We start from the raw sequence: 12534 nt of genomic DNA, 5'->3' as shown, positions 1-12534 counted from the left end.
TGGAATTAACTTGGCAGGCCTGAGCATTGATTGATAAATTTGAGTACTCATGACAAAAGGAGAGGCAGCTGAGGGGTTTTCTAGTTTTTCCACAGGGAGGGTTCATAGTGTGGGCTGTCCCCAGGAGGTAGAAGGGTTATTTTCAGGATTATAGGTTTGAAGAGATTGCTGCTGTCACTCAGGTTTGGTGCACAACCCCTTTTTCCCTTCATGGAGCTGACCTAAGGCTGTGTTATGTAAGAGGAAAGGGTTGTCTCATGGGCAAGTCATGATTGAGGTAGGGGCAGTTTTGAAGGTCAGCGCCTCACCACTACCACAGATAATCTGAAGTGTCCGCTGTAATAGAGATGGGAATGCAGAGGTTGGGGTGGTATCTTGAGAAAGGGCCTCCCAGGGTGTTGGAGGCAGTGAAGATGAAGAGTGGGAGTCCACGGGCAGCGCGAATAGGGTAGGTTGGGAGATCATGTGAGCAAGTTTAGAGGAATTCAAGGTCAGCTCGGGCCCCCCGGCCCACTCATTACTCTGGCATCCAGATGCCAGGGGCGCGGGTAACCGCAGCACTGAGAAAAGGTGGCTCCATCAAAAAGGCAGGGCGCGGGAAATCCGAAGTTTTCCCGCCGTGGCTGAGGGCGTGGCCCCTGACGTCAGGGTTCCGCCTTCACAAAGCAGACCGGCGGGCTCCACCCTTACCAAGATGGCGACACTCGCGGGACCGGAAAGCGTTAGTAGATTTCGTCTTTACCCTGTCTCCGAGGTGTGGGCGGGGCTGCTCTGCGGAGTGCGCCCGCCCCTTCCGCCGTGCCCTGCGCGGCACGATGGCGTCACGCGGGTCCGCCCCTACCCCTCCTCTTCCGGGTTCCTGAGTCGCGTGCGTCGGCAACGGTAGTGACGCGTATTGCCGAGAGGATGGCGGACGCCGGCTTACGCCGCGTGGTTCCCAGCGACCTGTATCCCCTCGTGCTCGGCTTTCTGCGCGATAACCAGCTCTCGGACGTGGCCAACAAGTTCGCCAAGGCAACAGGCGCTGTGAGTCCCGGGCATGATTCGTGGGCTGGGGTGGGATGACCACAGGGCTCCGGGCCCTGACATGCTTAGGTTTGCAGGTAGGGAGGTCTGTGGGGTTCGCCAGCCCAGTGTCTGCCAGGCCTTTGTGCCGAGCACTCGGCGGTGGCCGGAAAGCCTGGAGTCTCAGCGTCTCTTCCACGATGTCTGACTATGTGGCGCTGAGCTTTGTTGCTTTTTTCTGGTGAGTGGGGCGGCGGTGGCCGCGTGGGAACCTCGTGGCCTAGGTCACGTGGCTGGCGGAGTGCGGCGAGGCGGCAGCGTCGTGCCCCACCGGAGGCATTGGAGGTTCCTGGTTCTTTCTTTGGGCTTTATGTTGGCTGATGCCGAGCGTGACTTGACCTTAACTCTCAATCGAATTTACCCGGGACTCAAAAGATAAGTAAAATTGCTTTAGAAATAATGAAGGCTGGGATTTTTGTTATTAAAGAAGAAAATGAACGAGTAGAGGCAGGGTTCTGCTTTTCGTTTTACTGAAGCAGGATTGAGCATCATAGTTCTCTCTACAAAGCAGGCATAGCTGTTGGCTTGAATCTTTGACTTATGGCATCAGACAAGTCTAGGTTTGGGAACAGCCTCTGCCATTTTTGAAATGTATAATCCAGGCAGCTTGCTTAACGTCCCTGAATCTGTTTCTACTTCTATGGGGATGTCATCATCCACTTTATAGGATTTTTGTGAGTAACATGATATGTACATATACAAAGTGGCAGTACCGATGCCTGGTGCTCAGGAAGCATCAGTGAGTGAAAGCTGTTATCTTAGTTATTGTACCTTAGGATGTTCCAAAAAACAAGTAAAAGGAAGATGACCAGGAATGTGAAAGGTTTGGAATCTACATCTCAAGGAAAGACATGACTGCATGAGAAAACACCTTGAGGGTAGAGTGGAGTGGTATGGTAGTCCTTAGTGGTCTTAGTCTTTGACTAAGAAGGTAGGCTTGTTCTTTGTGGTAGAATCAGGCTATGCAAGTTGAGAGTCAGATCGGCCTCAGAAAGGGCTGCCTTAAGCTGGGGCAGCCTGCCATGTGATCTGATACAGCTGCTTTCATATTGGAACTGTTTTGACTGTTAGGGAGGCTGCAGAGAGTGGGCTGGATGGAATTGGGCCTTTCAGAATCAGAAATCTTTTTTATGTGACAAAAACTAATCTCTGGAGGGTTTACTAAGGGCAAGATGCTATTTCCAGATGCTAAGCCCCTTATATGCATTATTTTTTATTTTCTCAACAAGTTAATAAGATGTGTAGTGTCATCTATCTTACAGGGAAGGAAACAGTCTCAGAAAGATTAAATGACTTATTTTTCTTTTAATTTTTATTCATGTATTTATTTTTGGCTGCATTGGGTCTTCGTTGCGGTGCACAGGCTTCTCATTGCGGTGGCTTCTCTTGTGGAGCACGGGCTCTAGGTGCACGGGCTTCAGTAGTTGTGGTAGCATGCAGGCTCAGTAGTTGTGGCTTGAGGGCTCTAGAGCACAGGTTCAGTAGTTGTGGCACATGGGTTTAGTTGCTCCGTGGCATGTGGGATCTTCCTGGACCAGGGCTCGAACCCATGTCCCATGCATTGGCAGGTGGATTCTTAACCACTGCGCCACCAGGGAAGTCCCAGATTAAGTGATTTGCTCGGGGTCACACATTAATAATTGGCAGAGGTGAGTTTCACATCTACTCATCTAACTTTGAGCCAGTATTTTTGTATATACTGTAACGCCTTGCCACTTTTTGGTTACCAACTTATAATCTATATCAGTGTAATAGCTGAATGCAATTATGTACTGAATACGTAACATAGATTTTTACTAGTCTTCTCTTGGAGGATGGTTTCCAGTGATTTGGAATTATAAACCACGTTGCTGCAATCATCCTCCTGTGTAGATGTTTGTTTCATGGGTAAGGATAAATTCTTAGATAGTACACTGATAGAGTAAAGGGAATGTATGTTTTTAAAGGCTTTGATAAATAGGATTGACAGGTGGGGGAATAGATAGATGGTGCCAGAGACTACAGGGATAGCCCAAGTTTTTGATACCAAAAACTGGGAAATACGTAAATAGAATATTTTTCTCCTAATTTATGCAAGTAGGAGAAGTCTTACAGAGATGTAACATTTATATCAAATTAAAAATTTCTTACTCTGCTCTCTTTTCTCTTACAGACCCAGCAGGATGCCAATGCCTCTTCCCTCTTGGACATCTATAGTTTCTGGCTCAAGTAAGTATCCTCTGTGCTAGTGTGGCTGTTTTCTCCCCCCAAGTAGGCTGGACTGTGTTCTTTGGTTTGGGAAGGTCCTGATTCCCCAGGAGTTAGCCTAATCTACCCCAACAGGTCCACCAAGGCCCCAAAGCGGAAGTTACAGGCAAATGGACCAGTGACTAAGAAGGCTAAGAAGAAGACTTCATCCAGTGACAGCAGTGAGGACAGCAGTGAGGAGGAAAAAACCCAAGGGCCTCCCGCTAAGAAAGCTGGTAAGACCCAGCAGGGAGTTGTGGTTCCAGGAAAAGGATTTGGAGGCTGTCTGTGCTAAATTTCTGGTTCTTACTGGGACCTGTACTTTTGTTCAGCTGTATCTGCCAAGCGGGCCAGTCTGCTTCAGCATCCTGGAAAGGCTGCAGTCAAGGCATCAGAGAGCAGCAGCAGCAGTGAAGAATCCAGTGATGATGAGGAGGAGGACAAAAAGAAAAAGCCTGTCCAGGTTTGCAACTTTGAGAAGGAAAGGGATTGGAAAGAAGAAACTAAAATCTTGGTTTTTAGCTTGATGGTGTTAGGTATACAACAGGTGATTACATGGTTTTTCAGGGAGGTTGTAGAAGTATGAGGTTTGGGAAGGATTATGTGAGGTTGAAGTTGAGCCCTGAATCTAGAGGAAATTCAACCCGTTCTGCTTGCCTGGCAGTATTGGGTTTCTCTGGGATACTGTCAGGGACTCCAAGAGTAAGAGAATATGTTTTATGGACAGGTACAGGGAACTCTAGACAGGGAGTGGCAGCGACAAGGCCTAAAAAAGGGGGCACCTAGGAAGCTTTTCTACCTTAGGTTGTCCTTTGGGTGCCCTGAAACTCTTGCTGATTCTCCTGGTTGTGTGTTTTCTCACAGAAGGGAGTTAAGCCCCAAGCCAAGACAGTCAAAGCTCCTCCTAAGAAGGCCAAGAGCTCTGATTCTGATTCTGACTCAAGCTCAGAAGATGAGGTGCCAAAGAACCAGAAACCAAAGACAACACCCGTGGCAGCTAAAGCTCAGGCTAAAGCCCTAGCCAAACCAGGTATTGTTTATGTTCCTAGGAGGCTGGACTGGGGACCAGGTTGCCCTGGGGACTGATGTGAAAATTCCTTAATTCAGCACAGGAGTGAAATGGCACTGGATGTTGAACTAGAAGTATTGACTGGTGTCATTTTTTTAAAAAAAGAAACATTTTCCTAGTAAGTAAAAAGTTTTATTGTTAGGGACTAGTAACTACAGAAATAGTCTACAGTGAGGGAAAACATGTTTTAAAGACTTCAGAGGGCATATTCAAATAATTTGCATCATATCATTTTTTGGAAGACAGGTTTATTCCTGAAATTGGGCAAGAAATTCATCCTTTGATGTAGTAAACCACAGCATTCTCCTTCATGCTTCCTCCAGAGGCAAGAGAATTGACAGACTCCCAAGTTCTGTGCTAATAGGAAGGAGGTTTTTATGGCCTTTTAATGTTTTGATACTCCTTTTTTATTGTTGTTCATTAGTTCTTGTCTTTTATTAACCAGTATACGATTACTTATCTTTTGGTTTCTTGAAACAATAGATCAGACAACATTTGCCACAATAGTGTCTGTCAAAGTGGCTGGCCGTGGAAACTCCAGCACCGCATTCATCTGAAGGGCACTCCTGACGCAGGCGACTGATTTTGCCATTTTCATCCACCTTACAGTATTTCAGGACAGCCAGCTTAGCCTTCTTTCTCTTATGCTTGTTCTTCGTGGGAGCGGTGTAAGACTTCTTCCTTTTCTTAGCACCACCACGAAGTCTCCACACAGATGAAGAATGGACTCTTTTTTTTTTTTTTAATTTATTTAGTTTTTTTTTCGTTGAGTTGGGTCTCCGTTGCTGCGTACGGGCTTTCTCTAGTTGCAGCGAGCGGGGGCTACTCTTCGTTGTGGTGTGCGGGCTTCTCATTGCAGTGGCTTCTCTTGTTGCAGAGCATGGGCTCTAGGTGAGCGGGCACATAGTTGTGGCACACGGGCTTAGTTGCTCTGCAGCATGTGGGATCTTCCCGGACCAGAGCTCGAACCCGTGTCCCCTGCATTGGCAGGCGATTCTTAATCAGTGTGCCACCAGGGAAGCCTTTGGACTCCTTTTGAATGTTGTAGTCAGACAAAGTATGGCCATCCTCCAGTTGCTTGCCAGCAAAGATCAGTCTTTGCTGGTCAGGAGGGATTCCTTCTTTATCTTGGATCTTGGCCTTTACATTTTCTATTGTATCTGAAGGTTCAACCTTGAGAGTGATGGTCTTCCCTGTCAGGGTCTTCCTGAAAATCTGCATCTTGGCGGCGGCACCACTGCCCATGGTGGATCCGAAAGATGTCTTTGTACTCGCTTACATTATTTCTTTTTTCTTAGGTATACCAGCTCGTCCAGCACCTAAAGTAGTCAATGGCAAAGCAGCTGGTAGTAACAGCAGCAGCAGCAGTAGCAGCAGCAGCAGTGATGATGACTCAGAGGAGGGGAAAGCAGCAGCCGTATCTAAGAAGGTATGGACCTTAATATCTAGCAGGAAAGAAGGGACTGGGGACGTTGGTAATTGGGGGGTCTCCACTGCATGGCAGGATTGGTTGGGTCAGTATTTTCCTGTGGTAATTGATTTTCTCTGTGTGATGCAGACTGTACCTAAAAAGCAAGCTGTGGCCAAGGCCCCAGTGAAAGCAGCTGCCACTCCTGCCCAAAAGAGTTCCAGCAGTGAGGACTCCTCCAGTGAGGAGGAGGAGGAGGAAGAGCAGAAGAAAAAACCCATGAAGAAAAAACCAGGTGACTGGACACGGGGAGTCAAGCTGGACGTCTGTGACCAGGGCCCAATGGCAGGAGGACCTCTGCAGTCACCACGTGGACCTTGGCATGTGTCAGCCAGCTTCTCCCAGAGAAAGGAGAAAGCCACGTTGCCTTTTATAACCTAGACTCAGAAATGGCATGCCATCATCTCTGCCGTAGTCTATTTGTTAGAAATGAGTCACTAATCCTAGCCCACCCTCAAGGGATAGGGAATTAAGCTCCATTTCTAGAAGGAAGCAGTATCAAAGAATTTGTGTATATATTTTAAAACCACCACACTGTCCCTTTTAAACAGGTCCCTATAGTTCAGTTCCCCCGCCTTCTGTTCCCCCACCCAAGAAGTCCCTGGGAATTCAGGCTCCCAAGAAAGCTGCAGAGAAGCAGCAGCCTGTGGAGAGCAGTGAGGACAGCAGCGACGAGTCTGGTGAGTCATCACCTGTGGTGAGTGGGTCTGGGGAGCGTATGAGGAGTAGGGAGGGAAATGGTTCTGTCCCTTCTGCTTTTTTTTTTTTGGCTGTGCCGCGCGGCTTTTGGGATCTCAGTTCCCTCGCCAGGGATTGAACCCGGACCACAGCGCTGAAAGCCTGGAATCCTGACCACTAGGCCACCAGGGAACTCCCTGCATCCTTCTTTTCGTTGCCCCTGGTTGGATTGGGACTCTGGACCCAGCCTAATGCCATAGGTTCTCTCCAGATTCAAGTTCTGAGGAAGAAAAGAGACCCCCAGCTAAGGCAGTCATCTCCAAAGCAACTACTAAACCAGCTCCAGCAAAGAAGGCAGCAGAGAGCTCTTCAGACAGCTCAGGTAAGGCATAGGAGGCCCTCAGGGCAGTGGGAGCTCCAAGGGCTCCCCTCAGTCTGATGTGGGGAGATACTCACTCCATCCTCTCTGTCTAGACTCCGACAGTTCTGATGAAGCTCCTGCTAAGCCAGCCAGTACCACCAAGAATTCCTCAGGTAAGCCAGCTGCCACTCCCAAGCAGTCTGCGGTTAAGCCAGCTACAACTCCCAAGCAGCCTGCAGCCACTGGCCAGAAGCCTCTGACCAGAAAGGCTGATAGCTCCTCCAGCGAGGAGGAGAGCAGTGCTAGTGAGGAGGAGAAGACGAAGAAGACTGTAGCCACCCCTGAGTCCAAGGTGATGGCCAAAGCAGCTCCATCTTTGCCTGCCAGGCAGGCCTCTCAGGGTGGTGGGGACAGCAGCTCTGATTCAGACAGCTCCAGCAGCGAGGAAGATGAGGACGAGAAGACGCCTAAACCCCCAGCCAAAAAGAAGCCACAGAAGGCAGGGGGAACTGTAGCCCCTTCCAAACCAGCCTCTGTGAAGAAAGCAAAGGCCGAGAGCAGCAGCACTTCTTCCTCTGAGGACTCCAGTGAGCAGGAGGAAGAGGAGAAGCCCAAGGCCAAGGGCACTCCAAGACCACAAACCGCCAAGGCCAATGGCACCTCTGCACTGACTGCCCAGAATGGAAAAGCAGACAAGGACAGCAACGAGGAGGAGCGGGGCAAGAAAAAGGCAGCAGTGGCAGTTGCTAAGCCAGGTCTGTATCCAAAGAACCTGCCTCCTGGGTTTGTCCCCCAGATCAGGATGGACTCTACTCTTGGGGGTGGGATAGGGAGCCGAGGCCCATGACTGGCTTCCAGTTAGTTGGAGGCCCTCAGTGTGGGACCCTGGGATGAGGGACAGGAAACTGGTCTCCTGAGTCTGGCCTTTTGTTTTGTAGGTTCAGGAAAGAAGCGGAAGCAGAATGAGGCTGCTAAGGAGGCAGAGACTCCTCTAGCCAAGAAGATAAAGCCCCAGACCCCCAACACGTTTCCTAAAAGGAAGAAAGTAAGTTGCCTTATTTTCCTCTCAGGAGCCAGCGTTTAGAGTAGAAAGAAAAATTGCAAAGCACCTTGACAGCCCTTTGCCTGGCCTGGCATACGTGCTGTGGGTGTAGCTCCGGAGGGCCTTCCTGACCAGAAGCCCACTCCATCCTGAATTTCCTGCTTCATTCTTCTTCAGGGAGAACGAAGGGGATCCTCCCCATTCCGAAGGATCAGGGAGGAGGAGATTGAGGTGGATGCTCGAGTGGCAGACAATTCCTTTGACGCCAAGGTGAGGAGAGAGAGGGTCTTCACCATTCTTGAGGGGGTGGGGTGAGAGAGGGTAGCTTTTGGTTCTGGTTGGTAGGAGGTTCTCTGGGTTCGGGTTGCCTGGAGCAGGGAGAAGAAACTGACAGGGCCCTGGCGTTGTCCTTCTGTGTGCTAACCACCTGTCTCTACTTACCAGCGGGGTGCAACCGGAGACTGGGGGGAGCGAGCCAATCAAGTTCTGAAGTTCACCAAAGGCAAATCCTTCCGGCATGAGAAAACCAAGAAGAAGCGGGGCAGTTACCGGGGAGGCTCCATCTCTGTCCAAGTCAATTCTGTTAAGTTTGACAGCGAGTGACCGTGGACCATCTGTAGCACAGCAGGGGTGATGATCTGAGACCACTCACTTTCCCCAGTGGACCTGGGAACCCTCAGCTCTATCGGGGGAGGGTCTCAGTGAGGAGAGCAGTTTAGATTAGGTCTGAAGGCTTTGCGTCGTAACATCCTCTAAGGTCCTTTTCTGTGTTTGTGGTTTTGTACAGATTTGTTTTTGAGTGTTGGGTAGCAAGGACAAGGTAAGGGGAGTGTTCTTTTTTAAGAAAAATTGTTTTAGTTGTCATTCTCCCTGTTTTGTGGAAGTTCTCATACTGAGAAATTTGTATATTTTACATTAGATTATTTCTTACTGATTTTTGTTGTGGTTTTCAGAGGTGGGTTCACAGATTAAAATCTCAGCTATCTTCCAAGATGTGGTAAAGGTCACATTATGAATTTTTACAATTGGAGAATTCTGTCTATGGGAGTGCTTGTGTCCACATTTCATCCTTTCTACCCCTCAGGGCCCTGGTGAGGGGTGGCTAAGACTGGTTAATGTATTTATCTGTTAAGCATGAACTATGTACCTCATTCGTGGGGTCTAGGACTGAAGTTTTCAGCCAGCATGGACTTACCTACTTTGGCGGATAAAATTTACTGTTTTGTTTCAGGCAAAATTCTGGTGTGGTGTGAATGCCGTGGGGTCAGTCTGAATATTTCGTTTGCTATAATTTTCTTATTACATAATGTTTGCGATATGTGTTTTTTAATTTGAAAGCATAAACTTTTTTATTGTTCAAAGACAATTTTTGATTGGCTTGACCTTTAAGAGTGTCGAATACTAAATTGAGGGCTACATCTTATTTTTTTACATTTTAGAGAACAAAATAGCGTTAATTTAATCTGAAAAGCACATATCACTTGGTATTTCTGTCTTGGTAGCAGTGGTGACACAAAATTAGTTTCTTGGTTTCATTAACTCCTACATGGTTGGGGATCACTGATCAAGAAAGTGAAAGGAGAAAACCTATAATTAAAAACCTTAATCCTCAGTAGGAATTAGGTTACATTATTCAAGTGAATTTATAGGTAACCTGTAAATGGAGGATGAGAAGAATCATTACAAAGCATTTTATCTGGTAATACTTGAGTTAGACTGGTGTTGGGAGAGCATCCTAACAGGATTATTGTGTCTTGTAGTTGGTGCACGGGAGCAACTGATGTGCCCCCTTCAGAACCTTGATTCTCAGTAACAGTGGAGATAACAGTAAAAAACAGTGAGCAGAGATACGACTCTTAGGCCAAGCAGGCTGATCATAAAGCTGTAGGAGGTGACTGTTGGCAGTGCTCAGCCAGAGTAAGATAGGGAGGAAAGTCGACGAGTTCTCCAAGTTCTCTGGGGCTGGTCTGTCCCTGTGTTGGGAAAGTGTGCCCTAGCTTTATGGATGAGTTGTAACTTAAGGATAGCTTCCCCTTGTTTGGGTTCCACAGATAACCTGGTTTTCTGTGTCACTGCCTCTAGGAAGAAAATGTGCTCTTCACGCTGACATACGTATTCAGTCTGCATGGTAAAAGTTCTACATCTTACTAAAAAGTAATAAGCTGGCTGGTTTATAATGTATCTTGGGAGTTTTATTAATGTGAGTCCAAAGCTCTCCCACCTCCACTCAAAACAGAACAACTTGGTTGCTAGTTGGAGGGCTGGGGCCCAGACTTGTGGGTTCAGTGTGGAGCCTTCTTGACTATTCCTTATCTCATGATACCTTGTCTCATGGTGCCTTGTCCAGGTAATAGACCAGCCTGTGCGTAGTCTAACTTGGGGAATTGGCAAAGTGGCCCATGGGCCAGATCCAGTCCATGGCTTGTTTTTGTGTTGCTCAGGAGCTAAGAATGCTTTTACATTTTTTAAAGGGTTTAAAAAAAAAAAAGTGACAGACTTTATGTGACCACAAAGGATATAATGTTTACTATCTGGCGTTTTACAGTTTGCAAAACCCTGGCCTAAATCAGTGATTTCACAACACTGGCTCAAAATTAGAATTATCTGGGGATCTTTTAAAAACAGTGATACCCAGGGACCCATCTGCTGATCGGTTGAGTCAGATCCTGGTGCTCTCTGGTGGATTCTGGGAGTTAAGATTTTTTAAAGCTCCTAGGTGATTCTAAAGAGCAACCAGAGCTGAAAACCACTAATCTAAGAGCATTTGAAAAGAAATGAGTTGGTAATTTTTCTTTCCTCCCCTTATACTTTCATTTTCAAATGTACTTGTTAAATCTAATAGTATAAAGTAAAAATTAAATTTCCGTTTTATCCCCGTTTTCTGGGACTTGATTCTTTTGTCTCTTTCCAGAGAGTTTCACTGTGTGTACTACTACATGAATCCTCTCCCCTTTCTCCTCACACATATGGAGTAGCTTGCTATATGCAGGGTTTCATAACTTTGGAGCTCATTTTTAATGACCCCATTGTATGGAAGTAGCATAAATTATTTTAAGTAGTACCTTATTGGTAGCTGTTCAGGTTGTTTAAGTGTTTTGTTATTATAAATAGTGCCATAGTGGATATTTTATATGTGAGACTGAGTATTTGTGTGGGTATTTTTATAGGAAATAGTCTAAGAGTGATTGTTGGGTCAGAGGATGTGTACATTTAACGTTTGTTCATCATTGCTCTCCAAAACCATTGTACCAACTTGTAGTTCCAACAACAGTTTATGAAAGTACCTCTTTGCTTGCCCTCTTGCCAACACTTAAACAAGTTTATCTTTGCCACTTGGGTAAATGAAAATGCTCAGTTTTTTAAAATTGTGGTAAAAAAACACAACATTAAAGTTGCCATCTTAACCACTTTTAAGTGTATAGTTCATTAGTGTTAGCACTGACATTGTTGTGCAACAGATTGCTATGATTTTGACTACTTTAGATATTTCATGAGTGGAATCAGACTGCATTTGTCCTTCTGTGACTGGCTTATTTCACTTAGCATAATGCCCTCAAGGTTTACTCATGTTGTAACATGTGGCAGGATCTCCTTTTTCAAGGCTGCGTGATATTCCATTGTATGTATATACCACATTTAATTTATCCATTTCATTGTTTAGTTTCAGGGACCTGAATTCCTACCTATGCTGATGGGTTCTGGCAGTGTTGCTGAAATCCACACGTTAAGTGAATCACACACATGATGGCTCATGCCCATCTGCAGTGTACCTCATATGGACACAAAGCAGGAGACTTTCCAATATCCTTTTGTGGCTTTATGTTTCACAGGTTATATCCTCACTACTACCCAATCCTGTTAGGTGGATATTAACTAGATCATGGTGTCTCAACCTTAGTATTTGGGGGCTCTGAAATACTAAGAGTGTTTGAATGCCTACTATGTACCAGCCATAGAACTCCCTGAGAGCTCAGTGTCTAATAGGGGAAGTCAGAGATGGGAACAGTTCTGTACACCATGCTGAGTCCTGTCACCAAGGGTCAGAGTAGCACCCCCAAGGGGACAGCAACAAAAGACTGACCTTGGCCCAGGATTCTGAGGAGAGTAGCAGCTGCCAGGGGGGAAGAAGGCACATACCATGAAAGGAAGAAGAAATGTTCCCAGTGGGAGAAGAGAGCCTTTAGGATGGATCAGGTGGAGGATGTGTGGTAAGTAGGGGCAGGTTAATACTGTCTGAGGATTCAGTAGCAATGGCCTTTTGTACCCAAGTGAGGAGTTAATACTTTATTTTGTTCTCCTGAGTGTGTTAGGGGATTGCTAGTCCAATGCAGTGCTCCTGGCACTAAATACAGCTGCAGGGAAAGCAAAGCCCCTACTGACAACTGAGTTCTTATCCCCCTGCCTCATGCAAAGCTGGCTTAAGCTGTCTGCAATTACTGAAGAGGCCAGTAGGTGGGGCCCTTGCACACTGCAGGGAGCTGGACTCTATAGTTGAAGCTTGGCATTGTGTTACCCCACTTAACATTCAACAAATTCGGAGCACCTGCTATGAGCTTTTGGATACAGAGATGAATAAGACGTAGGTCCTAGCTTGAGGACCCTTGGTTCTGGAGAGTGGAGAGGAG

General features: G+C 46.7%; 2 protein-coding genes across 10 annotated transcripts in view; one reads left to right on the top strand and one right to left on the bottom strand.

Annotated features, from left to right (window-relative positions):
- Positions 1-881: 881 nt before the first annotated feature.
- Positions 882-12534, top strand: part of NOLC1 (nucleolar and coiled-body phosphoprotein 1) — a 31659-nt gene continuing 20006 nt past the window's right edge. For 6 of the 9 annotated variants that reach the window (XR_009522396.1, XR_009522398.1, XR_009522397.1 and 3 more), the window contains exons 1-13: positions 882-1026; positions 3218-3273; positions 3388-3527; positions 3624-3754; positions 4156-4321; positions 5659-5789; positions 5919-6063; positions 6380-6508; positions 6778-6888; positions 6981-7622; positions 7806-7912; positions 8087-8179; positions 8354-10037. Coding sequence is in view for 1 of the 9 variants with exons in the window: in XM_060034200.1 (XP_059890183.1) it covers positions 907-1026; positions 3218-3273; positions 3388-3527; positions 3624-3754; positions 4156-4321; positions 5659-5789; positions 5919-6063; positions 6380-6508; positions 6778-6888; positions 6981-7622; positions 7806-7912; positions 8087-8179; positions 8354-8512 (2130 nt within the window). In the remaining 8 variants the exon portion in view is untranslated. Of the gene's footprint in view, positions 1027-3217; positions 3274-3387; positions 3528-3623; positions 3755-4155; positions 4322-5658; positions 5790-5918; positions 6064-6379; positions 6509-6777; positions 6889-6980; positions 7623-7805; positions 7913-8086; positions 8180-8353; positions 10789-12534 lie in introns of those variants that run through there. The other 3 variants (XR_009522399.1, XR_009522400.1, XM_060034200.1) reach the window with 3 other exon arrangements.
- LOC132439676 (ubiquitin-ribosomal protein eS31 fusion protein-like) lies at positions 4366-5651 on the bottom strand. The gene is made up of 2 exons (XM_060034202.1): positions 5383-5651; positions 4366-5087 (listed from the first exon to the last, which is right to left on the bottom strand). The coding sequence occupies exons 1-2, from the start codon at positions 5603-5605 to the stop codon at positions 4813-4815; spliced, it is 498 nt and encodes a 165-aa protein (XP_059890185.1). The 5' UTR covers positions 5606-5651; the 3' UTR covers positions 4366-4812.

This window comes from Delphinus delphis, chromosome 16 (assembly GCF_949987515.2).
Source record: "Delphinus delphis chromosome 16, mDelDel1.2, whole genome shotgun sequence".
Classification (NCBI taxonomy): Eukaryota; Metazoa; Chordata; class Mammalia; order Artiodactyla; family Delphinidae; genus Delphinus; species Delphinus delphis.
The sequence above is the reverse complement of the archived record's forward strand: the minus strand, read 5'-3'. Positions and strand labels throughout refer to the sequence as shown.